We start from the raw sequence: 26384 nt of genomic DNA on the forward strand, positions 1-26384 counted from the left end.
TTCCAACTTCCTCCAAAGGGAGAAACTACTAAAACTAAAAAGCCCCAAAGATGATAATGTTTTGCCCTAGCCTCTCTTTGTAGCTTCATTTTTCCAAGTCCCAAAGAATGACAAAATATGCCCAACTTTCAGTTTTTGCAGTTCTGCCTGTTTTTTGTAAGCTGTCTTAACTGCTTTTTGCAAAACTGTCCACTTTTGACAGTTTTGCAAAAAATGTCCAGTTTGGCCTCTTTTTGACTTTCCTTTCACTTGGTTTCTTCCGATCACTTCTATATCACATGAAGCTGAATAGAGCACCAATATCTCATAACACCAGGCGAAAGATCTCAAGGGCTAAAAGTGACGCGACTGCAGTTCCACACGCGAGTCGTACGTGGTGTCGCATGTGTCGTATCATTGTCTTATTCTATTTGGCCATCCTCTCGTCAATAGTATGCCGCACCACTCGCGACTCGCATGCAAAGTGACCTCGCGATTCGCAGTGGTGCTCGTTCATTTCAAATTTATCTTGGCTTGTTTTTGCTCTATTTTGTTCCATTTTGGTCCATTTTGATCCATTTTGATCCATTTTGCCTTTTTATGCTCTCCGGGCATCTTTTCCTACAAAACAACATAAAACACACAAAAAGTAACAACAAAAGTGCTTAAGGAGTCACAAAAGCTTAAGGAATTAGCGTCGAATATCGCGTAATTTCACGACTCATCAACAAGTTTGCTTTATTCTCTGATGCTTTAGGATTAAAGGCAAATATGAGTAAGAGCCAAGTGTATTTTGGGGAAGTAAATACCACCACTAAAACTGCAATATTGGACTTACTGGGATAGGAAGAGAGGGGGCTCCCTTTCAAGTATTTGGGAGTTCCTCTCTCCACTAAAAGACTGACCATCATACAGTGCAAGCCTCTAGTAGATAAAATAACTGTAAAAATCACTAGTTGGGTGGCAAAGTGCCTCTCATATGCTGAGAGCGTGCAACTTATCAAGGCTGTGTTATTTGGGGTCCAAGCCTATTGGTGCCAATTATTTCTGATGCCTAAGAAGATAATCAAACTGATTGAAGCTGTATGTAGGAGTTTTCTATTGTCTGGAAAGGCTACTATCATAAAGAAAGCAATGGTGGCATGGGACAGAATCAGCTTACCTAGCAATGCAGGAGGATTGAACATCATAGATCTGAGATTATGGAACCAGGTGGCTATATGTAAACTTCTATGGGCACTAAGTCAAAAGAAGGACAAGCTTCGGATCACTTGGATACACACCTATTATATCAAAAGGCAGGATATACAGACAATGCAAATTCCTAAACAAGCAGCATGGATGGTTAGGAAAATCTTACAAGCTAGGAAGAACTAGAAGGAACTAGGTGACATACAAAGTTTGCTTCTGGGAGATAAATTCCATTCAGCTACAACATACAAAAGATTGAGAGGGGAAATCATAACTGTCCCTTGGAGTAAACTGTTATATCAAAACATTGCTGAACTAAAGATGAACTTTATACTATGGCTTAATCTTCAAGGCAAGCTTAGAACCAAAGATAAACTCCTCAAATGGGGGATGACAATGAATCCAGATTGTGTCTTATGTTGTAAGGCACCAGAAAATAGGCAACACCTCTTTTTTGAATGTGCATTCACTAAGGATCTATGGCAGAATATGTTGAAGTGGCAAAACTAGAACAGGAACATTCAGGACTGGGAACAGGAGTGGAAGTGGGTGCAACAACAGGCTAGAGGAAAGAACCCAATTATGATACTGCTAAAGGCAAGGTTGGCTATTGTTGTCTGTTATACCCCATTTTAACCGAGTCAAAGCGGAGTACAATATATTGGTGATTCCTAATTATTTGACTTAAGGAGTCGCCACCTAATTATTTTAACGGTGAATTAGGACACCTATTTTAACTAAGTAAATGCCTAAAATAAACTCCAATTAATGGCCTACTTAACTAATTTGATTCTAGGTAAGGGTTCTTATTTATCCTAAAGGAAAGGGGTAAGGCATCCTTTAAGATCCGCTTAAATACGGTTAACCGGCCAAACTTAGGTTAATGAAATTAAAGTTAAGGAAACGTAGATGTAGCCTTTTTGATATTTAAGAAAATAGCTGGCAACTATATACAAATATTAATAATGTTACAAAGGGGAGTTTATAAGGATAGTAGTAATTAAGTTAATTAAGGTAGTATATGTAGAAAATGATTTTAGCACCAATCAAGATCTCTAAAATTTAAAATATCTCACTGTTAAACTATCAATTTGTTTAGCTACTGAAAATAATATTAAGCGACCAACTAGCTAATATTAATTCGCAAAGTAGCTTTAAAATCCTTTTTTCGTTAAAAATAATGGGTCCAGACTTGATAAAAAAGGAGGCCTCATAAGATAAGAAACATAGTTAAAATCTAATTCCAGAGATGCACTAAAAAACAGTTTGCAAAAATCATTTTATCTTCATATATATATACGCGCCCTCCAGCAAATATTTGGCTAATTCTTTCAAGTCTTAAATGCAAAAGGTAAATATTCCATAAGATAGAATAAATTCTCCATTAATAATAATAGTGGAAATTCTAAAGGGGTCAAGTGAAATATTCCTAATTAATCCTATGTTAAGCAGTATGTCCTACCAAAACAGCCCAAATCACATAAACAAAAAATAACAAGAAGAAAAGGCAACAAAGTGAACATATAAAAAGAGAAGTCGCCACAGGCGACTCCAATGCACGGGTTTTGCTTGTCCGGTGTGGTTCAAGAAATATGGAATGTGTTGACTCCATGCACGAGTATGGTAATAGCACCGAGTCTCATTTTGAAACTCCGTTTTGAGAGAGTCCCAATTCAAGACTCCAGTTTGCTCCGAAGTGTACATGTAAAGAAAAAGGAAGAATAAAGATTAGCACGCAATCCCAATTAACAATACATGAAATATATATGTCATTGCAGCACATATATATGTATCAAAGAAAGTTCGAGGTTCCAGGGAATTTTAACCGATCTTAGGGTTCACTCTTTATGTTATCTTCAAATGATCAAAAGCAGGCCACAGGTTATTCAAACAGGTAATACTAGCCTCAATTATGTGAAAATATATTCTTTTAGCCTTAATGACCTCAATTCCAAAGTAAACACTTAATTTTTTTTTAAAAAGTTGCTCCTACTGGAAGTATATTGAGTTTAATCAAATTATGGTTCTTAAGTTAATATAATGATGCTGCAAGTACACGGTTGTATTTCTGATTATGGACATAAACATACATCAGTGCTCTATTCATTTTGATTTAAGCTAATCTGATGAAGGAACATAGGCAGAAGATTGGGGCATTATGGACACACTTATCAATACTTATCCCATGGAAAAATCATTATATAAAACAGCTACGCCACATACAACATCGCACAGATTCGGGATAGCATGTTGAGTTTAATTTCGTGCTCATAAACTAAAGACTTAAACAACTAGGCTTTCAAGAACTGAAAGTAGGGAAAGCTATAATGAGCCTTCACACTCAATACTCAAACCTAACAGCCCAGAAGTAACAGCAAAAGGCAGCATTTCTAACTTTATACTAACATTTGAATCCGACACATACAGAATAAAGTTATCAAAAACTCAAGAATACAACTAAGTTAACAATGTTGAGATGTAAAGCAGTAGCTGTTTCAAAAAAAAAATAAAGAAAAGAATTTCGAGCTAGCACACATCCAAGGTCCAAACTGAACTCCACCTCCAACCAATCTGGAACTTAATCATGTAAAGGGAGATGAAAATTAAATACCATTCAACAATTACACTTAAACACCTATCTTAATCCTCATCCTTAGTTAATGGTAATCAGCTTAGCCCAACAATAATAACTAGTTAACAACAAATGATATAATCAAGCTAATGGCGGAAACAGATTATTGATGACTAACATCATGGTAATAAGCCATAAGCTGAGCACTATACCTCTAATTACTAGTGACTTAAATTAACACTAACAGAAAATGAGCATTTTTGAAGAACCACCACAGAACTAACTAAGCTAAACACATAACACAAATTCTACGAATCTAAACAGAAACCAAGAAAGGAAAGAAAATTAGGAATTTTACATTTTTGTCATGCAGCGACGGGGGTGATGAACACCTTTCACATCGAATCGATTTCCAATGAATGGAAACGACTTCCAAAAATTATAGTTGAGTGAGAACGTCCTCGAAACTCGCGGGTTCGCCGGATTTCTGAGTGTTCTTACTCTTAGGGTTATGAAAAACTCATTTAATGGTATAAGAACTAATTTTCTGGTCTCAAAGCCATTTTTTTTTTACAACATTTAAAGCGCAAGAAGAAACTAGAATTAAAAGCATTGCAAGAACCACTCAAAAATCAGAAACATATTTCTAAGAAATGGAAGGATCGAAGGGAAGGACAAACTGACCTTTCTATGGTGCAGTGAATGGAAGTAGGGGTCTCAGATCTATGCTCGAACACCGACAACTCCGAGCTTCAACGCACTTGGATTCGATACCTCGGGTGAGACCAAAAGCAAACGAAAAGGATTGTATATTCAAAAAACAGAATAATGTTAAGAGTGTATTAGCAATAGTTTTAAGGGCGAACCGTCCTAAAATGACTAAAGAAGCGAGTATTTATAGGAAAAGTTCTAGGGTTTGCTGGGGTTCAAAATTTGGGCGGGATTTCTTGGTCAAAATGCTCCATTCAAAATCCAAGGTTAGGATTGTTTTTTTTTGTATGGACCTGGAAGTCACAAATCAGAGAGGAGAAAGACGAAGACCAAAGGCAATTAAAGCTTTGTACTCAAGAAAAGAAAAGGTAAAAAATAATCTAGCTTCAACGCACTTATCCGAATTCAGACCTTGCTAGAAATGGTGAGACTTTCTCTGGCCTAGGGGAAAGGAAGAGTTGGATTTTCTCTGAATAGGAAAGGGGGACGAGCGGCGCAGAGGAAAAGATGAGACCTAATTATCTTGTCTTTAGGGTTTTGGGATATGAGGATGGGTATGGGCTGGTTATGGTGGACAATTTTGGGCCTGCTCAGCAAATTTGGTAATTAATTTTGGGCTGATATTGTGGGCATGAAGATGTGCTAATTGGACTGATCTTTTGGTTCTCAAATGATGGGCTGATGTGTTTTGGGTGACAATGGGCCAATTGGGCTGGTCTGAAAAAAAAGTTTTGTGGGCTGACTGGGTCGCATTAAGGTCGTTTGGGTTGCTGTCTTGGGCTTTTAAGTGGCCAAATCAAGGATCAGATTTTTGTATGAATTGGGCTATATAAAGTCTTCTATCTTGGATTTAGGATGCTTTCTTCCTTATAGTTATTTGAGCTCCTAAATCAAGATGAAAGACTCTCGTGTGCTAAAATATTATTTAATATAAAATATATTTATTAGCACTCAAATAAAAAATAAAATTATATGATATTGTGCTAGTTGCGATAATATTTATAAAGTTCTAAAAAATAAGTAAACGCCGTCGTTCAATTGTATAAATAAAAATGCGATGCGTTTTTGCGTAGGATAATAAATAGAAATGTTTAAAAGTGATCATGGCAATTATAATATTAAGTGATGGCAATATAATAATAACAATAACAATAATAATAAAAATGGTAATAATATATAGTTGGATAACGGAAAAATGACGAATTAATAGAAAGCTAATAATTGCAATAAAATATAAATAAATGTTCTTAAGTTGTCAAATATATTAGAAGCGCAAATAAATATTTTGGAAGAAAGGCGGGACAAAATTGGGTGTCAACATTGTCTACTACATTTGGATTGAAAGAAACTTGAGAATATTTCAACAAAAGAGGAATACTAAGGAGCATATGCTACACCAGATGAAGCTGCATCTGTGCATCAGAGTTAGGCAGAATTAGAAATTGTATCAATACATTAGCAAGTTAGGCCCCTAGGGATATTTCTTTTGTTGTTGTTTTGGTTTATTTTGGCTGAACTGTATCTAGAGGATATGTAGGAGGATAGAATATACAGAGAGAGGGGATGGGACTGGATGTACCTCCCCTGGGTATGTAATTATTCACTTGGTAGTTAAATAAAATTCCTTTAATTGCCAAAAAAAAAAAAAAAAAAAAAAGAATGGTTACAAAAAAAAAATCAAAATAAGGGAGGTATGCGCAATATCATAAACCACAAGGAAGGTCAGTGTGATAAAGCAGAACCTGGAGGGAGGTCTCTGATATTATCGCTAATATCTATATTACTATTCATGCATTACTACTTTTTATATTATCGTACTTATATTGCTTATTTATGTATAACTTGTCTCTAAACCAAGAACTCCTAAAGTTCGTAAACATTAGAACTGTTTTGAATTTACAACTCCAGTATTTTTAAACACCAAAAGTCAAGTAGTCAACTCCCATGCCTCTATCAAACTCATTTTCCTTGTAACTTCTCAGTTGTTACAAAGTCAGTATTGTTACTCTCCAGCTTCTTCTTCCTAGCTAATTCCTCATATATACCTATGAGATTTTCTACTACCAAATTTTAGTTAAAAAATAGGCATAATTTATAAATAGACCCTTAAACTTGGTGTCATTTTTTAATTCAATAAACATAGAAAAACACAATATAAATGAATAAAAAGTTACAAACTTTATCAGTTTCTGGGAAGGATTTCAAGATTCATTTTTAATGAAAACAAATACTAATTTAAACTAACCCCAGATAATAGTAATTCAATAAACATAGAAAAACACAATACAAATGAATAAAAAGTTACAAACTTTATCAGTTTCTGGGTAAGGATTTCAAGATTCATTTTTAATGAAAACAAATACTAATTTAAACTTACCCCACATAAAAATAATTCAAAAAACATAGGAAAATGCAAAATAAATGAATAAAAAGTTACAAACTTTATCAGTTTCAGGGTCACTGATGAGAAGAATTTGAAGATTATTTTGAAGAACAATTCTTCTATAATCCCTTTTGTCAATTCTAGGCTTCACTATCTCTACTCCCATATTTTCTTCATTTTTACCAACTGCCATTTGTTCTTGAAAAAACCCAATGTTGAATTGCTAAAAATAAAAAAATTAACTTATAAGAATTTGGTATTGAAAGAAGTGTGGAAAATGCAGCTTTGATATTGTACCTTTTGTTTTATACTAGTACTAGTAGTTGTTTTTATTAGAGAAAATGACAAAAATGGTGTCTTATGTTTGAGTGTAGGTTCAAAATAGTCCCTTAATTATGCGCATAATAGTTTTGGTTCTTTAAGTTTGCCAAAAGCTTAACATCTCTAGTCTGCGTCAAATATTTATCGAATTCTGTCTGTTAGATTTGACGAAGGAAATTAGCGGGTAACTCACATCTGACGAAAGAAGTGTGGAAAATGCAGCTCGGGAAAATCAAAGACCTTGCTGGTCCTAGTTGTACCTGTTCTTTTACTAGTTGTTTTATTAGAGAAAATGACAAAAATGGTGCCTTATGTTTGAGTGTAGGTTCAAAATAGTCCCTTAAGTATGCACTTATAATAGTTTTGATCCTTTAAGCTTTTCAAAAGCTAATATCTTTAGTCTGCGTCATACATTTGCTGCATTTTGTTTGTTAGATTTGACAAAGGAAATTAGCGGGTAACTCACATTTGACAAAAGAAGTGTAGAAAATGCAGCTTGGGAAAATCGGAGATATTGCTAGTCCTAGTTGTACCTTTTCTTTTACTAGTTGTTTTATTAGAGAAAATGACAAAAATGGTGCCTTATGTTTGAGTGTAGGTTCAAAATAGTCCCTTAAGTATGCACTTAATAGTTTTGATCCTTTAAGCTTTTCAAAAGTTAACATCTTTAGTCTGCGTCAGATATTTACCAAACTCCGTGTGTTAGATTTGACGAAGGAAATTAGCGGTAACTCACATTTAGAGGTAACAATTTTGTATTTTTTGCTATTTTTAATTTATTTCTAGAGTCTGGTGCGGCTTTTTGAGGTGTAATTTTAATATTTTCTTGTATCTTTTTAGTCTCTAATATAGTCTTTTGTGTTGCATACTTTGGGATTTAATGAGACTTTCTTGGTGTTTATAGTTAATTCTTTTTGTTTACATGTTTCCGTCAAATCTAACAGACATAGTTCAATAATTTTTTCAGAGACTAAAAGTGTTAAATTTCGGCAAGCTTAAAGGGCCAAAATTGTTAAGTGCATACTTTAAGGGACTATTTTAAACCTACTTTCAAACACAATGGACCATTTTGTCATTTCTATATTTTTTAATTATAATAGAGAGACTATTTTCCATGATCCTACTTGTACCTTTGGCTTATTTGTTCACCTTTTCTCCTTTTTTTTTTTTTTTGTTTTGGGTGGTGGGTTTGGTTTTGGGGCGTGGTTGTGGGTGGGATGTTTTCATATAACTTCTTGAAGGTCAGCCTTTGTACGGCTTAATTTTCTTGTCGTTTAAGATATGATATTTAAACAATATTTGATTGGATTAATAAAGAAAATAATTTTCACAAAATTCAATAATGTTTTATCAAATGTTTGATTTGAATTTTCTTTTCCACATAAATTGTGCTTAATTCATTACAATATCTAGTTTCAAATTTTTTTAGCATAAAATTATGCGAAAATAGGTGTATTTTTTTTATGCGGAGTAAAATGTTTCATAAAAATGCAGGATTAATAATACAATACTCCACAAAAATAACCCTTCGTGTAGTACTGTAGTAACCAATATTATTTTTAAAATAAAATAAAAATATATTTTAAAATATATATATCTATATCATTTTAAAAGCATGAATACCAATGTTGGTTGATCAAAATATCCTTAAAATATTGAACGACTTTTATATCCTTAAACTTTTAAGTTAAGTAAGGATAAAATTGTAATCACCTTTAATATTTTAAGATTTTAATTAACTTATATTAAGGATTTTAAATCCAACCATAAATTTGTAAATCCTATTCGACTCAATCTAGAAGTTAGCAAATTAAATCCTACTAAAATTAAAAAAAGGACGTCCATGATTTTCTTTTTGACAGGATACGAAGAGTTTTGATAAAGATTAAAAATCATAGAAGAAGATTAGTTCGACTAAACCTGATTCTTTTAAGTTTATAAACATATAATACAGAATTCATAAGTTTATAAACATATAATACTGAATTCATCAAAAAATCATACAACGGACTTATGAAACATTTAACTGCTACTAATATTGTTTCTTTTCTTTTTTTGCAGCAAATATGAGATGAAGCAGTATCTATAACCGCAAGGCCGTTTGAAGCTCGCAATTGCAATTTACGGTCAGTTTGTCAATGGACTCATATCAATGCATGTATTTTATTTTCTTTTGGAATCAAAGCTAAAACCAAACAATAAATTGTCATTATACTCCCTCCGCCCATGTTTAATTATTCATATTTAACTTGATTCACCCTTTAAGAAGCAGTAAATAAAATGATAATTTTACTGTATCATATCTAAATTGTGTGGGAAATAAATTGAAATAATTAGTAATTAATAACAAGTCTAAAAGAGATATAAAATGTTAAATTATTTTTAGGTTTTTCAATCTGGACAAATAAAATTAAACATTTATTTTGATATAGTGGCCAAGTAAAATGGATGGAGGTGGTAGTTAATATCAGTAACCAATTCAAATTGAATATCGTCTACTCTCCGTTTATGTATATTGTCTATTCTTGATTGTTTTTGTTTTTTATGTATTACTTGATTTTTTTAATAGAATATATTATCATATCTCATTTCTATGATCAATTTTATTTTTAAAATAAATAACTGAATATTTCAATTATTGTCAAAGGACTTCAATTATTGAACTTTTCTTTAGTTAAAGTAAATTTCATTAGAGAGTATGTATTTCAAAAGATTAGAATAGATAGTTTATTGGATCTTTCTCGGTATTTTTATGTATGCCAGGGGAAGGAAGATTAATATGATGTATATTGTATGAATACATAGGTATCTTTTTGTGCGAATTTGATACAATACATGTATATAATTATAAATAATATCATCTAATATCTTTTACAGTGATTGAGATTGATTGAGAATAACGTGCAACTGCTCTAGAGACTAATTGTATAATAATCTTATAAAACAACAAACAAAATATCCAACTACAAATAATTCCTAAGTTACTTCATGTATTATAAATCATAGGTGAATCCACGAATTGAACTTTTATGAATTTGAGCTCGAAATTATATCATTCTTCTAAGCCAAAGTAAATTCAAATGAATTTGTAATTTCTTCACTAAATACACAAATCTTATAAATCTTTTGCATTCTTAATATCTATATTACTAATTCATGCATTACTGCCTTTTACTTTATCATACTTATATTGCTTATTTATGTATAACTTGTCTCTAAACCAACGACTCCTAAAGTTCTCAGTAAACATTAGAAATGTTTTGAATTGACAACTCCCACATTTTTAAACTCCAAAAGTCAAGTAGTCAACTCCCATGCCTATATCAAACTCATTTTCCTTGCACCTTCTCAGTTGTCACAAAGTCAATATTGTCACTCTCCAGCTTCTTTCTTCCTAGCTAATTCCTCATATATACCTATGAGATTTTCAACTACCAGATTTTAGTTTAAAAAATAGGCATAATAAATAGGCCTTCAAACTTGGTCTCATTTTTTAAGTATGCACTCTAACTTTGAGTGTGCACAAGTAGGCACCTCAATTTGTCCACTTTATCAGTTGAACACTTTAACTTACAAAATGATCATTTAGACACCTCCAAAATTTATGTGTCACATCAGCATTTGTGTTTACGTGTTCAACTTTTTACAAAGGTGCCTACTTATGCACACTTAAAGTTGGAGGGCATATTAAAAAATGAGGCCAAGTTTGAGGGCCTATGTATATATCATGCCAAAAAAATACTTTGGTAAATATTTCTTGCTCATAGGAGTCACTTCACTTTCCCTTAAACACTTTCTTGAAGGACATGGCAGCAGCATATTTTCTCTTTAAACATTGCAAACTCAATCTTAGGGAAATTGGGATCACATGCTCTTCAAGAATTTTACTTAATTTGGGGTGTCAAAAATGAGCTCAACAAACTCAAGAAAGCCTTACTCACCATAAGAGGTGTACTCTTAGATGCTGAAAAGCAACAAGCTTAGTAATATTATGTTTTAGGCCTAAGGGGCACAATTTCAGTTTTAAAAGTTATGTTTTTCTAAAGCCTCGTTCCAATATCGAGGTTTTGTGATACTCACTATAAGTAAAAATCATGTACTCAGGTTTCCTTTGTCATGTTGCCAGTTTACAGGTACAGGTACATAAGACAAGGTTGACATGAGTCTAGTGAGATCCACACTATGTACGAGGCATAAGAACCATACTGAAAGTTTACAGATTATGATTTGGCTTAATGAGCCCCATGTTAAAGTTATTACAGACATGAATGTTTTTCATAAAATATTCTAGGATCCAACATGGTGCGGCAACATTTTGAAGGGTCCAAGCAACATAGCAGAAGGCTAAATAAAAGGCGCAAAAGGCATAACACCAATTCAGCACATGATTATCCAATAAATGTAGCTTATTTTCCCATAAAACAAAGCAGTCAGAGTGCCACTTAACAGTCAAGATAAGAACAATTTGTACAAATAACACAATCAAGACTGCGAAACAAGCAGATAGGAAGAAAAAAAACTGAAGCAACTGGAAAATACATTAAAAAAAATGAAACATGATAACCAACCAAGGCATGAAGGAAGGAAAACAAGGGTACTTATATTTTATACATAGATTGTTGGGTCATTGAGTCAGTTCCCATTGATTTGAACATCAGAAGTATCAGATATCCTGCGTCAGTATTCTGAACTCAAGATCAGTTAGTTGTCGATCCGAAGTACCTTCAGGTTTGTGAGGCAACTCATCCCCTCGGGCAATGAAAATAATTTATGGCACTTGGAAATTTCAAGTTTTTCAAGTGAGGTGAGATTTTCCAGCCACTTTGGCAATGCTGCAAATTTCGGGCACCTTTCCACCCTCAGGTATTGTAGAGTAGCACTGGCTCCTTCAAGCCATCGGGGCAAAGTAACTAACTGTGGTAAACCAGCTAGCACCAACATCTGAAGGCTCCCAAGGCATTGAACATCTTTTGACTCCAATTCGGGTAAGCCTCCAATAACCAATGACCGGACCATCCTAAGTCCTTCGATATCTTGCCACTCCAACAATGTAAGCTCTTCACAGTCAACAATCAACAGATTCTCCAGAGCAGTAAGGTGTTTCATAGCACTTGGGAAAAAGGTCAGTCCTGGGCAGCCAATAATTGCCAGTGTGCGAAGGCTAGTCAGATGTTGCAGACCTTCAGACAAAGATATGAGATTGTTGCAGCTGTAAACAAACAAAGAACGAAGAGATGATAAGCAGCCAATTGCTTTATCAGGAAAACAGGCTTGCTTGGTGGTTATATACAAGTGTTTTAGGCTGATCAAATTTCCAATATCTTTAGGTAGCCCTTCAAGTTGTGCACAACGAGAAACTCGAAGTGTCTGTAAGCTCAGCAACTTGTTAATCGAATCGGGTAATTCTTTAATGCTGCCATTGGCACTTACGTCAAGATATCTTAAGTACTTCAATTCGCCAATAGAGCTAGGCAGCTCATCAAAACATGAATCACTCATATCTAGCACCCTAAGTTGCATGAATCTTGCTATGCAGTTCTCAACGAACACAGTACTCATCGGCCCTACTCCATTAACGGAGAAAGATATGGTCCTTAATGCCTGGTTACTGACAAGGGATGGTGGCAGTTCCTTGCCTGACAAATCATAGTCAGAAAATTCCACATGTCTGACCTCATCAGAAATGTTTTGTATGTGAGAATTTACTGTACAGAATTCAACCCCTGCTGCTGACAGTGCAAGATCATGTACAAGGTCATGCAATTTACAGATTGAGGTAAAAGTGGAGCGACATTCTTCAACATCTTGAAAAAAGGATCTCCACAGTAACTCTTGGACATATTGAACCCCAATGTTCTCAAGATCTTCTGATCCATCAGACTGACTAATGAGTCCCTCTGCTACCCACAACTGTATCAATTTATCTATTTCAATCACACAGCCCTTGGGAAATATTGAGCAGTAAGCAAGACAAACTTTGAGATTAGATGGCAATCGCTCGTAGCTCACACTTAGTGCAGGTGAAATTTTGTCATCCTGATTTGAGTTCCACCCCCAATGATTCTTAATTCCATTCCACTCCCATTCATCAGTATTCATACGCAATGAAGATCCTACAGTCATTAAGAGAAGGGGATTTCCCTCACACTTCTGCACTATATCTGATGCGATCCTAACAAGATTTGGATATAACACTTCTTGACTTTGTTCAAAGGCGTTCCTCAAGAACAAAGTGAGACAATCCTCACTTAACAAACCTTTCAAACAGTATGCAGGAACGGTTCCCATTAACGAAGCTACTGCCTCGTTCCGAGTAGTTACAAGAATCTTGCTTCCACAAGAACCCACAATCAACAACTTCTCCAATTCATCCCACTTCACCGGGTCCTCATTCCACACATCATCTAAAACAACCAAATGATTCTTTTCATACAATGTCTCACGAACGAGTTTCTGCAGTTCATTCATACCAAGATTCTCACATAAATCTTCTCTAACTGAATTCACAATTTGTTCCAATATATTCTTCATATTAAATGCGCGAGACACATGAACCCACAAACCCAGTTGAAAATAACTAACTATCCTTGGATCATTATACACCAGTTTTGCAAGAGTAGTTTTTCCGATGCCTCCTACTCCAACAATGGGAAATACAGAAAGGGTAGCTTCATTTCCTGATTTTAAAAGCATTTCAACAACAATATCTCTATCAGAGTCCCTCCCCACAATACCAGTGTAATGCACAGATGCACGAGTATGCATAAGCCCTCTTGCTCTATGAGGACAAGTAAAACCCCCATATCCAATCATCATCGATGCATACATTCTATACCTACCTAACCTATCCAATTTTTTAACGAGCTTTCTAATTTCAAGGCACAATCGTACTTGATAGGCAAAAGGGTTCGATCTGTAAGAGAAAAGACCACACGCCTTTGATGATTTCGAACTGGGAATCAACTGGTTTAGCAGAATGAAAAATTCATGCTCTTCAACCACTTTTTCAGCTTCATAAAAAACGAGCTTCAGCATCTCAGCTACTTGACCACCGAAAAGACAATTACCTTCTAAATGTTCAACAAAGAGCTCTAGTTTTCTAAGCTGGCAATGCATGTTCAAAGCCTTTGCAATTTCAACAACGGAATACAATTTCAGTAGAAGCATATCTGATAGAACCTTTTTATCCATGGTGATGGAAGGGAAAGTTGCAGAATTTTGGAGATTATCCATGGAGAAAGTTTGGTTCTTGGTTTACAACTTCCTTTTACCAGAGGAAGTAAAGAAAGTTGCAAACTTTATAATTTGCAGAGGTGGCTGGAAAAATATGCTTTCTGTGGAAAATTTGATTGAACAATGATTTCTAATATGGGGTAATTTCACATATAGTGGTCTCTGCCAAATATTTAACCTTTCAGCTTTACCTATCTTAATGGCCTACCCAACACATATTTGAATTGCTCGACCAGTGAGTTTTGAATACATACATGATGCTTAAACAAAAAAGGAAGTTGCTTTAAATCTGAAGGAGATAATATGATGTGCTCTTTAACAAGGTGGTCCTCCTGGAGCAGCAATCTCTTAACTCCCATGTGATGTGGGACATCCATCATAAATTGGACACATTCATCTCAACAACAACATATCCAGCCAAAGCCCCACAAGTCATTGCCTCATGAAATTGGACATTCATCTCACCTACATAAAAAATTAATGAGTTAGGTTGCATTGCAATATGAGGACTAACATTTTTACAGAAATGTAGTTGTAATCTATTAGTTATAGGTCCTATTTTTGATATTATGATGTGAAAAATCAGCATAATTCAGTCATTAATGTAAACAAGGTAAGATGTTATTGTAGAAGTGGAAAATGCAGTCAAGACAGTACAACATAGCAGATAAAACTCGTTCTCGGACAATCAAGAACCTGATTTCATATAGGCTCAGGAGCTAAGAGAGACTACAACAACAACAACATACCCAGTGTAATCCCACAAGCCAGCCTCCGAACAAGCAGACGATGTAGAGACCTCACCTCTATCTTTGAATAGGTCAAGCTTCCGATGACCCCTCAAAAGAAATGTAACCGATGCAGAAACTAAAGAAAAGAAAAAGGGACGGCAAAAATAGCAAAGGTACAAAAATGCAGTATCATATATCAATACACATTAGTGGAAAAGAAACTACATGACTACCCTAAAACATACAGCTAAAAGTAGGATAACACTCTATTACCTACTAACCATCTACCCTAATCCTCGACTTCCACACCTTACTATCCAAAGTCATGTCCTCAGTCAACTGGAGCGCTGCCATGTCCCGTCTAATCACCTCCCCCAATTCTTCTTCGGCCTACCTCGACCTCTTCTAACTCTTGCTATAGCCAACCTCTCACACCTCCTCATTGGCGCATCCTCGCACCTCCGCTTCACATGAACGAACCATCTCAGCCTCGTTTTCTCATCTTGACCGCCATAGGGGCCACTCCCATCTTATCCCGTATAACTTCATTCCTAATCATGTCCCTCCTAGTATGCCCACATATCCATTTAAGCATTCTCATCTCCGCCATATTCATCTTCTGAACGTGGGCATTTTTGCTTGGCCAACATTCTGCCCCATACAAAAGTGTTGGTTGAACCACAACTCTGTAGCCTTGGCGACACTTTCTTATCGCGCAGAACCCTGGAGGCGAGCCTCCATTTTGCCCACCCCGCCCCAATACGGTGTGCTACGTCAGCAAGAGCTAAGAGAGACTGGAAATGTTTAAATAAAAGCGTGCCTAGCGTCTTTCGCTCTCTTTTATTAAAGGAAGGCAGACGTTGAATCGGTCTTATCTTCCCCTTGAATCCGAACAATGAAACAAGGAAGAACCATATAGATCTTAAGTAATTAATACAATGTGGATCTGAAACAAAGAGAGGTAATCCTCATGTGGAAGTTCTTTCAAGTTGTATGTAACTACAGATTCCATCATCGAGGCAATATAATCACTACGAGTAGTTACAATATATTTCTGAGGCTCAAACCAATGGAAACTCACTCAATGACCCAACAATCTATGTATATATGGACCCTTGTTTTGCTTCTTTCATGCCTTGGTTGGTTATCATGTTTCAACTTTATGTGTATTTTCCAGTCTCTTCAGTTTTTTTTCTTCTTCCCGTTTGCTTGTTTCACAGTCTTGATTGGGTTAATTGTACAAATTGTTCTTATCTTGACTGTTAAGTGGCACTCTAACTGCTTTGTTTTATGGAAAAATAAGCTACATCTCTTGGATTATCATGTGCTGAATTAGTGTTATGCCTTAAATGGCATTTTTTGTGCCTATTTTTTAGCCTTTTGTGTCTCATAATCATGTAAAGCACGTTACGCCATTACAGTCAGAGGTACTTTCGAACATACAAGTTTATTTACTCTTCAAATGATGTCATTACACCCTTTTCCAACCCTACACCCCTTTTCCAACCCTGCGATGAACACGTACAGGTTTATTATTAAAAGGGTTTTTCCATTTGAAGTGACGATTTTGAAAAGAGATTATTTATTAACAGAGTCGCCACTTGGAATTGAATTGTGGTATTCCAAGTCACCTTATTGAATCGCTAATCAAAAGAAAATGACTCTTTATTTTTGGTCCGTAAAACAAAAAGACCGGATATGAATTCCGTTGACAATTTTAGAAGGTGTTATTTTTCGAGTCCCGTGGTTCTAGCACGGTCACTTTTATCGACTTATACTTAGCTAAATTAATTATCGGATAAAAATGTGATTTAAATGATTGGACCTAGGAGCGTGTATGCACGCAAGGTCTTCCATTAATTGTAAGTGTTTAGGATCAAGAAGCGAGATGACACACATGACCTTTTTTTAATTATATGCATTTAACGAAGGAACGGGTCCGCACAGATGATCGACACAATTATTATTAGAGGGTCAAGGAGCGGGATGACACCCATGACCTTTCTTTAATTGTATGCATTTAACCAAGGAGCGAGTCTACACACATGATCAACACAATTATTTAAGCACGCTTAAATTTGCCTAGAGCTTTCATTTAAAATAATTATCGAATTACTGAGTCTTCAATAAAAAAGAAATCTGATTTTTACTTCGTGTATACGCCAGCAACTCGAAATCAAATTACTACTTCGTCTACTGTTAGTTAAATGAAACAAAGGCATAAACAATAAAATATAACCAGAAGTAATTATTCATTTGATAAAGTCATTCGCAATTAAAAAATATTACTGTATAAAGGATAAAAAATTAAATTTAACCAGAAGATAGAAAAGAAAGGTATATGCATATGAATCGCACCTACTGTCAGTGTTTTTAGAGGCGTTTAAAAGGCCAATCCCCAAGGAAACAATAAAAAACGCACTGCACGCAACGAAAATGTTAGATCCATAGGCACACGCCCTAGAATTTGGGGCGTAAGCAGTTCGGCATAAAGGCGTACGCCTCGGGAGTTAAATTTGATTTTTATTGTTATAAAAGTATTTTTGCTATAAATTATGATTTTTATTATTGGTATAATGATATTTATACTGTATGTTATCATGTTGTGGTGATTTTTCTTAAATTATATAAATAAATAAAGCAACTCTCATAGTAAATAACATTGTCATAAATAGTTTTTTTTTTTTTTAGAGGATTATGCCTACAATTGATCTGATAGAGATTTTATACCACTGTGTTCCCGAAGCAACTCTATCTACTTTTTGTTATTGTTCTTACACTTTTTGCCCTTCTCTTTCTTTGCATATATAAATAAAAGTCAGTACAAATATTAGTAGCGAGAAGACTAATAGATATGTAGAATGCATTTACGAAGGAACGAAGATTTTATTTTAAAGATTATCTAGGCTATTATCATGTTTTGTGTTGTTATCTTTCTCAAATACTCCCTCCGTCCAAAAAAGATTGTCTTCTTCCTTTTCTTTTTAATCTGTCCCAACAAAATTTGCATCTTTCTATATTTAGAAATAATTTTAACTTTATGAGTTGATTTATAACCACACAAATACCTAAGAGTTATTTTGAACTACACATTTCAAAAATATTCCTTTATTTCATAAATCCCGTGCGAAATCAAACTAAAATAATCTTTTTGGGACGGAGGGAGTAATATTTATAATTATTCTTTTTAAATTATTTGGTGATTTATTTAAATTTATTTGCAAAATTTTAATGAAAAATTTATTTTTACTTATTTTTAATAATAAAATTATAAAATTGAAGATACATAAATCCATGAGACTTACGCCCCGTGTCCCGTGCTTAAGCCTAGCCCCGTGCTTTCGCGACCTCGCCTCTTAAAACACTGCCTACTGTATATCAACTTAACCATTTCTAAACACTTCAAAACACCAAATCTAAGAATTATAAAGGAAATAAACATTTTAGGTGTAAAAAAGATTTATACCTTTAATAAGCCAATAACTTTCCACTATTAACAACGCATAAACGGATGGACCTCGACCAAAAATTAAAACCCCCAAACAGTTGCTGTCTCCCTTGGTATTTTGGTGGAATTCACACGGTGTTTGGTGTGTAGTAGTCTAGAGAGTGTATTACGGCTGATTAGGTGTTAGGATGATTAATGTGTTGAATTAGGTTAGATCATTTTTCTATTTATAGCATACCTATTTGTGGTCAAACTTCCCAAAATACCCCATACAAGAATGGGATTATGCCATGAATATAGATAGAGATGAACTTTTCATGCGATGGGCTATCATTGATTTGATTTTAATTTTTTTTTCATGAAAAAGATAAATAAAAATACTAAAATAAATATATTAATCAACTACTTTTAACCCAATATTAAAAAAAATCAAATAACTAGATTAAGAAATACTTCAAACTTAATTAACTAAAAGCTAGATTAAAAGCAACCTATCTTTTGTGATTTTTCTTTCTTTAAAATACAAAACTTGTATCTTAAAATAGTGAATATTTTTTGTTTTTTATTTTTTATTTTCCACAAGTAAACCTATTAAATTAAAAATAAAAGTTAAAATATCAAAGATTAGCCTAAAAAGAAAAATTAGACGGTAGAAAATCGCGGGTCAACATGCCGAACTCCCGTTGGATCCTCATAAAATGCACTACTTTTGATGAATCTGACACACACCAAATGACATTTTTAAAGAGACCGAATAACATATATAGTTTTGGAGAAGCCGGAGGTAAAATGTATCTGGACATGATAAATATAGTAGTACTAGTACTTTTTGGATGTATTGGTAAAGGTGGTTCAATCTTAAAGAGAACATTTCATGCGGCCAACCACAGAGTTGCCTGCCTTCTGTACTACTTTTTTTGGATTAACCATCTGGCATCCGAGGGATGGGTTTTTTTGTTCCAGCATCATCACATGTCCCTCCATTTGAGTAGGGTTATATCATTGCAAATGTATAAAGGTAAGGGTATAATTGGACGTGTACTCAAGTGGAGGGTATAATTAAACTATTTTTGATAGTACAGGGGCATATTTGACCCGTTTCCATAAATTTAATTTGCCAACGAGTATGCTCCTTCCAAGAAGAAGAGCAAAAGATCAGGAAAGTTGATGGTACCATCGGATTTGGAACCAAAAGAATTCATAAAGATTAAGTACTTTGTGACTTCTACAAAGAAACAAGAAAGGGATTATTGTAAATATCATTCTTGTTCGGATTGGATTTTTTTTTTTTTAAATACATAAAAGCAGTGGTAGATTTCACTACCCTTCTTCACATATGTGTTCACCTGCTTGAAAAGAGAAAAATGAATTCCTACTAAAATTTGTCTTGAAATCGACCTTTTCTCAGTATGCTCACTTCCGTCTGCTTATTTACGGACATGAACGAGACTAACATCATCGATGACAGGTCCACACATGTGACCGGAGTTATCTATCTTTGTGTGATAGTATGGACTATAGAAAGCTATTGTTGTCCTAGTTTTATCTGCTTGGAACTCGAGGCTTGCAGTCTTGAACCAACCCTTTCCTTTTGATACAAAGGAAACTTGTGTACTGGCCTTGCCACCAAATGCTTTAACTGTCATTGATCCATGGCAGTCATTCTTTGCATCGCCAATGGTGAAAGTCAGGTTGTAGAATTGTTTGGGGACTGTTCTTACGATCTGTGCAATGCCTGTTTCCCTTCCTCCTATCAATTCAACAGCTGCACTTCCTGAATGCACTAAGAAATTCTTTGAGTCAATATATTTCACTGGTTTTACAAACTGAACCATCCACCCTGGAATTGGTGAGTACTTGTCTTGTTTCAAAGGCAATATGAGCACCCCTGTTGAGAAGTTTTTGTATACATGTGGACCAGCTTCAAATCCACCATTTTTCACCAAGTTACCTGCATACATGTTCAGAAAAAGGTATTGTATCAGGATTGAGAAGAGGAGCTTTGGTGCAACGGTAAGAATAGCCGCCATGTCACTAGGCGGTCACTGGTTCAAGCTATGAAAGTATCCTTTTGCAGAAATGCAAAGTAATTGCCTGTTTCGCCAAGCTTCTAAAATCAACTAATTTTGAAAAATGCTTTTTAAAAAGGAAAAATTTCAGTAATGTATAATTTAGCACACAAAATTACATTTGGATAGCCATATTTTTAAATTACAAACCTATGACCCAACAAATTATGGCCGCAACTTGTATATACAACATTATACAATAATGTACAATTTTATACAACAATATACGGGCAATGTATAAACCTTGTATAAAAATATATAATAACGTATAAGAGATATTTATACACACTTCTACAGTGTTATGCAGTATTTATACAGTGTTAAAGATGTAACATAATGAATGTGTTTTATACACATTTTACTCCTAAAAAAACACCAACATTAGAAAGAGATTTGAAAGAAAAAATAGCATCTTGGAGTTTGATATGGGGGGAAGAGGCCGGTAGCTATCTCGGGTAATAACTTTAAAAAAAAAAAGGGATGAAGGCTACAAAATGTAAAAAAAAAACTATGACCATTTCGGGTAAATACTTTATCCAAAATGCCATAGAGTGTTATTTCCCCTTTTACGAGAAGTAATTTATGTTTGGCTAATCAATTTAAAAACATTTTTGAGCAACAATTATTATTTGATCAAGCCTTTAAAAAGTGCTTAAAAAAAAAAACTTTTTAAAATTAGATATTTTTTTCAATTTCTCAAAAAAAAAAAAAAAAAACCTTCTACTTCTGCTCAATAGCACTTTTCTTCTCCTGAAAACTTGACCAAACACCAACTTTGAAAAATAACACTTTTGGCCTTGAAGAAGCTTGGCCAATCAGGCTATAAGTTTACGCACAATAGACCCAATGTGATCCAGTCCCTTCCCGGACCCTGCGCATATCATGAGCTTAATCCACCGAGATGCCCAATTTATTACAGGACAGAAACTTACCTTTAGTATATGTTATAGGACGCATTTCCTTGATTGCGACATGGTCTATTAGAGGTCCACAGGTTGGATCTTCTTGGTTACCGGGGTTGTGAAATGCGATCTTAACAAAATCAGATGTTGTTTCGAAAGCCCACGCGTAAGTGTCACTTCCATCGGCACTATACAGTGTCTGAATGGGAAGATCACTTGACATGCTTCCAGCTGAGACCCTAAGGACCTCATTTTGAGCACAAGTCCTAGTGGCTCCAAATGTGAGGGAATATATTGCCCTTGGCTTCACATTCACATACTGAGAGATGGCAGCCTCATTCCCTAACCGAACAGCGTGGATCCCACGAGGGATCGGGAAGTAGAAGCCGCCTGGCTGAGGCCCAGCTGATACCCACTCCACTATACCGCTGATTTCCCATTCAGGCAAGGAGTATTTGCCAATGATCACTGTTTTCTTTAGATCTGATGGCTTTGGCCCTTCCTCAAAGTCTCCATTTTCCAGTATATCTGTGAAATGTTAGAAAGATATCAATATCACCTCACAGCTTGCAGTATATTGGAGATAACATTCTAAAAAAATGTGAGTAAGTTATATCAGGAAATAAAATAGCTCAAGAATCTTTGTTTTTTTCTTCTTTTTGTTGTGACTTAAAAGACTTGCAGACTAGTTAAGTCCAAGAATACAAATACAAAAATGCTGAAGGGCAATCTTATTGCTCTAAGGTCTAAAAGTTGGCTACAACCTCAACTTAGTTGATTTGCTACTCCAAAGTTCTAAGTTTAGAAGCTAAATAAGAATTCACAAAAAAGTAGATCTTACCATTAAGAACAGTTGCAGAAGCAAAGCTGATGTACAAAGAGAAAATGAGTACAAGACAAAGAGAGAAAAGGGAAGCCATCTTAGTGCAAAAACTTGGTGAAAAGAAGAAAGTCTCAGCTAGATTGAAAAGAAGGCAGGAATCTGTCCTATTTAAGGAGTAATGAAGTAAAGAGCATAATATTTAGTAAACATAAGATTTTTTTTTTTTTTTTTTTTTTTTTTTAAAATGAAGCAAAAGGGCAGTGTGGTGCCTAAAATATCCCTTTAGTAGGGTTCGAAGAAGGACCTCATCCAAAGAGTGTGATATAGATTATCTATCATAATGCAAATATTAGTAATTGCTTTCACGGTGCAAACTCATGACCTATAGATCACATCAGAGACAGTTTTACCGTTGCTCTAAGACTATCTCAAGATTCAAAAAAAAAAAAAAAAGAAGAAGAAAATTGTAGCCATTGCGCGGTGCCATAAAATGTGCCAGGTTGTCATTTTACTCTTTATTTGATTGAAAATCTGACATTCTTTTATTAGTAAAACAGTTTAAGTTTTCTGCATTGGTAGTTTATTAATCTTTTCAACTATTAGGCTAAGTTGACCCGCAACAAACATATAGCTTTTCATAGTATCAAGTTTGAAATGACAAATTGAAATATGGAAGTTTACCGACTATATTAAGTTAAATTGCACCAATAGTGCAAAATTTTCCTACACTTGTTAGTATATATAATCTCACCAAGACACAACACAAGCCAAGAATGTGGCTTACCTAAAGGCTTCATTGGTTGTTAACTTGCTGTTTCACTTGGAATAGTTGGCATTGTAGATTTCAATGAAGCTTCCTTTTGTTTATTCTTGCACTTTACTTCCTTTGTCAATTGAGGAAGAAATGGAAATAATATTCAGGACTCATATGTATTCTTTTCTTGAGAAATCACATGTTGTTTGAGACAAAATCACCAGGTGTTTGAGACAATCTGTAGCATAGCTTCAAGCTTCTGTTATTCTAGGTCCTTCTCAACTAGAATATTAGGATATGAGGATTAGAATGATTACTTTCCTCGTAAGATATTTCAAAAAAATTTGACTGCATATTGCTTAATGATATGATTTGAAATGCCAATGCTTTAAAGTTGATCAATGATCAACAAAATTGATTTTGTCCCAAATGCTAATTAGATGTAGTGAAATAACTCTAACCAAACAAGCTCAGCAGTAACATGACCAAAAGATCAGGAGAGTTAATGGTGTTTTGGAAATAAGAAAATACATAATGATCAAGAACTTTATGACTTCTGCATGCAAGGAAACAAGAAAGGGTTTTTGTTTTGATGTATAATGTGACGAGGGAAACAAGAATAGGGATTTGGCAAAGGGTTCTGGCTGGGTCGGAGTAGGAGTCAGAGTCGGGTTTCAATTTTTTTTTGGGACAGGTTTTAATTTTATTTGAGCTGGTTTAATTTGGCGACGTGGACCTCTAATTGGAGGGCACGTGTCAAATATAATTTTTTAACCAGCCATTTGAGTTGTTAATGCAAGTGGCATGGATGAGCGTTTTCAATCACGAAGATGACATAAAATAAGCTCAATTATTTACGAGAGTAAATAAATGAGTCATTTCAAAAAGTTTGACCGCGTATTTGAACTTTTTTCCTAAAAATAATGGTAGAGTTCACTACCCTTCTTCACACATGAGTGTTTAACCTTCTTGAGTATTAAAAATTTGTCTCTTGAAAAGAGAAAAATCTATTCATATTAAAATTTAGTCTTGAAATTGACATTATATGAGTATGCTCACTTCATTCTGTTTATTTTTGGACATGAACGCGACTAACATCATTGATGACAGGTCCACACATGTGTCTAAAGTCGTGTATCCGTTCATAGATTGATTATTTTCCTACCTAATCAATTAACTTTTTGGAGTCAAATGTAAAAAGTGACAACCACATAAATGGACATTTCTTACTATATAAGAAAAAAGATACTCCCTTCGTCCCAATTTATATGACATCATTTAATTAGATACGAAATTTAAAAAGAAAAGGAAGATTTTTAAAATTTATGTTTCAAAATAAGCTTTAGATAAATACGTGACTGTAAATCATCTCATAAAATGATATTATTTCTAAATGTAAAATGGTGATTTTTTTAGATAGATTAAAAAAAAAGTGTGTCATATAAACTGGGATGGAGGGAGTATAACTGAGATTTATTAAAAAAGATGATAAAGTATTCAACATGGTTTCAAGAAAAATGAAATTCATGGATAATGTTGTGAACAAGTAAATCTCTAATCTGATTTTATCCGAAAAAGTACGAGATTTGCTCTTTAGGTCCTGGAGCTGTCATCTGTAAACTCCCTTGTCATGTAGTAACACAATAATTGATCAGTGAGCTGTGATCTCTGAACTCACATGTGATGTGGGATCCATCATAAATTGGACACATTCATCTCACCTACCATTAAAGTTGACCTGTCAGGCTGAAATCAAAAGGACTAACATTCTTACAGAAATGTATTAATAATAACCTGTTAGTAGCACAGTATTCATAACACGCATCGGTAGACAAAACTAATCCCAGGTATATCTTTGTGTTTAAAATTTATTTACATCTCAAATATCAGTTCCAAGACAAGCCTCGTAAAGCGAGTCATATTTCAAAATTCTTCAATAGCGCGAAGACTCTAGGTGTACTGATAACATCCAAATTTATCTTGAAAAAGAGAATATAATCGTCGCAATATAATTTACCAATTATGAGTTGGGATCGAATTCACAGGGGACAATATAAAAGCGATTGAGAAAGTAAAGGATTTATCATCAACTACGCTAAGCCAAACACTTTTTTAATATTTGATTTTTTGATTTAAAAACTAATAAAGATAAAATTAACCTAGAAAGCAAGTAAAAAATGATCAATGGCCAAGCATGAATACAAGTCTAAAGATCCAATATATTTCACGATTTTTGATTGAGTCTATTTTAATAGATAATTTCTAAAATCTTTTGGAAAGTCCAACTAAATCAAGTGAATTTCACCTGGACATTTCTTACTATATATAATAAAAAGACAACTCAATTGAATCTCAATGTAACTTTCCTATTTCTACTCAAGTTATTAGATTTAATTTATTAAAGCCCCAAATTCTTGTTAATTAATCTTTCCAAACTCAATTTTCCTCTTTCGAAAATCAAAATAAATATAGTCCTATGAGCTAATCCTTTTTTAACGATTAAATTAAAGAAACAAAAACCCACTTCATTAGCAATAAAAATTGTTCAATACATAAGCAAAACAAGAGATTTAATTCAACAGATAATGAATATTCTTATAAACAAGATTCAAGGAGAGAATGAACACATGGATAATATGCAATACATAACAAGGAATCTCTAATGTGATTTTTCTGGAAAGCCACCTGCAAGATTTGCTCTTTAGGTCCTGAAGCTGTCATCTGTAAAATTCCTTGTCATGTAGTAACACACCTAATTGATCAGTGAGCTGGGGGTGATCTCTGAATTACACATTAGTTTTAGTTTGTTTCTTTTTTATTTATTTTATTTTTTATTTATATTATTTGATGATTTCTTTGATTTTTAATTTATTTTTATTATTTTAATTTATTTTTTATTTTTACTTTTTTAATTATTATTTTTAAATGTATTTTTTCTTTTTATATTATTTATTTTTCATTTCCTTTCTTTCATTTCCAACATCTCAAATATCAGTTCCAAGACAAGCCTCGTAAAGTTTTTTATTTTATTCATTTAGATAACCGTGTTATTATTCTAATTTTGAAACTACATATCTTAATATTGGAAAGATTGAGTCATTAACAAACTCTTGTATATAACGAATTTACGACGTTATTTAAGTATCGAATTTCAATAATATAATGAGGTTATAGACTTATATTTTTTCTTGGTTTTGAATTATTTACTTTTTTAATATTTAAATTTTTATTTAAAAATTTGACATAAGATATTATGTTAAACTTTTT

The 26384-nt window shown here is 34.0% G+C and overlaps 3 protein-coding genes across 3 annotated transcripts in view; all 3 read right to left on the reverse strand.

Moving 5' to 3' along the window:
- LOC132060308 (insulin-degrading enzyme-like 1, peroxisomal) overlaps positions 1-7030 on the reverse strand; it is a 59001-nt gene extending 51971 nt beyond the window's left edge. The window contains exon 1 of the mRNA XM_059453286.1: positions 6895-7030. Within this exon, the coding sequence (XP_059309269.1) occupies positions 6895-7029 (135 nt within the window). The 5' untranslated portion in view covers position 7030. The remainder of the gene's footprint in view (positions 1-6894) is intronic.
- A 4515-nt stretch (positions 7031-11545) lies between these two features.
- LOC132061620 (putative disease resistance protein RGA1) lies at positions 11546-14348 on the reverse strand. The gene has a single exon (XM_059454392.1). The coding sequence runs from the start codon at positions 14346-14348 to the stop codon at positions 11859-11861; it is 2490 nt and encodes an 829-aa protein (XP_059310375.1). The 3' UTR covers positions 11546-11858.
- Positions 14349-19792: 5444 nt separating this feature from the next.
- On the reverse strand, positions 19793-22524 carry LOC132060309 (protein DUF642 L-GALACTONO-1,4-LACTONE-RESPONSIVE GENE 2-like). Its single transcript, XM_059453289.1, has 3 exons — positions 22382-22524; positions 21571-22068; positions 19793-20520 (listed from the first exon to the last, which is right to left on the reverse strand). The coding sequence occupies exons 1-3, from the start codon at positions 22458-22460 to the stop codon at positions 19997-19999; spliced, it is 1101 nt and encodes a 366-aa protein (XP_059309272.1). The 5' UTR covers positions 22461-22524; the 3' UTR covers positions 19793-19996.
- Between the last annotated feature and the right edge of the window lie 3860 nt (positions 22525-26384).

Source organism: Lycium ferocissimum, chromosome 6 (genome assembly GCF_029784015.1).
Source record: "Lycium ferocissimum isolate CSIRO_LF1 chromosome 6, AGI_CSIRO_Lferr_CH_V1, whole genome shotgun sequence".
Lineage (NCBI taxonomy): Eukaryota > Viridiplantae > Streptophyta > Magnoliopsida > Solanales > Solanaceae > Lycium > Lycium ferocissimum.

What these genes read in the sequence shown, in the direction of transcription:
- LOC132061620 (XM_059454392.1), bottom strand. Translation starts at nt 14,348, where the DNA reads ATGGATAAAAAGGTTCTATCAGATATGCTTCTACTGAAATTGTATTCC.
- LOC132060309 (XM_059453289.1), bottom strand. Translation starts at nt 22,460, where the DNA reads ATGGCTTCCCTTTTCTCTCTTTGTCTTGTACTCATTTTCTCTTTGTAC. An exon ending in TTCTGCAACTGTTCTTAATG is followed by an intron (nt 22,069 to 22,381) that starts GTAAGATCTACT and finishes AACATTTCACAG; the next exon opens with ATATACTGGAAAATGGAGAC. An exon ending in TCCTATAACATATACTAAAG is followed by an intron (nt 20,521 to 21,570) that starts GTAAGTTTCTGT and finishes ACATGTATGCAG; the next exon opens with GTAACTTGGTGAAAAATGGT.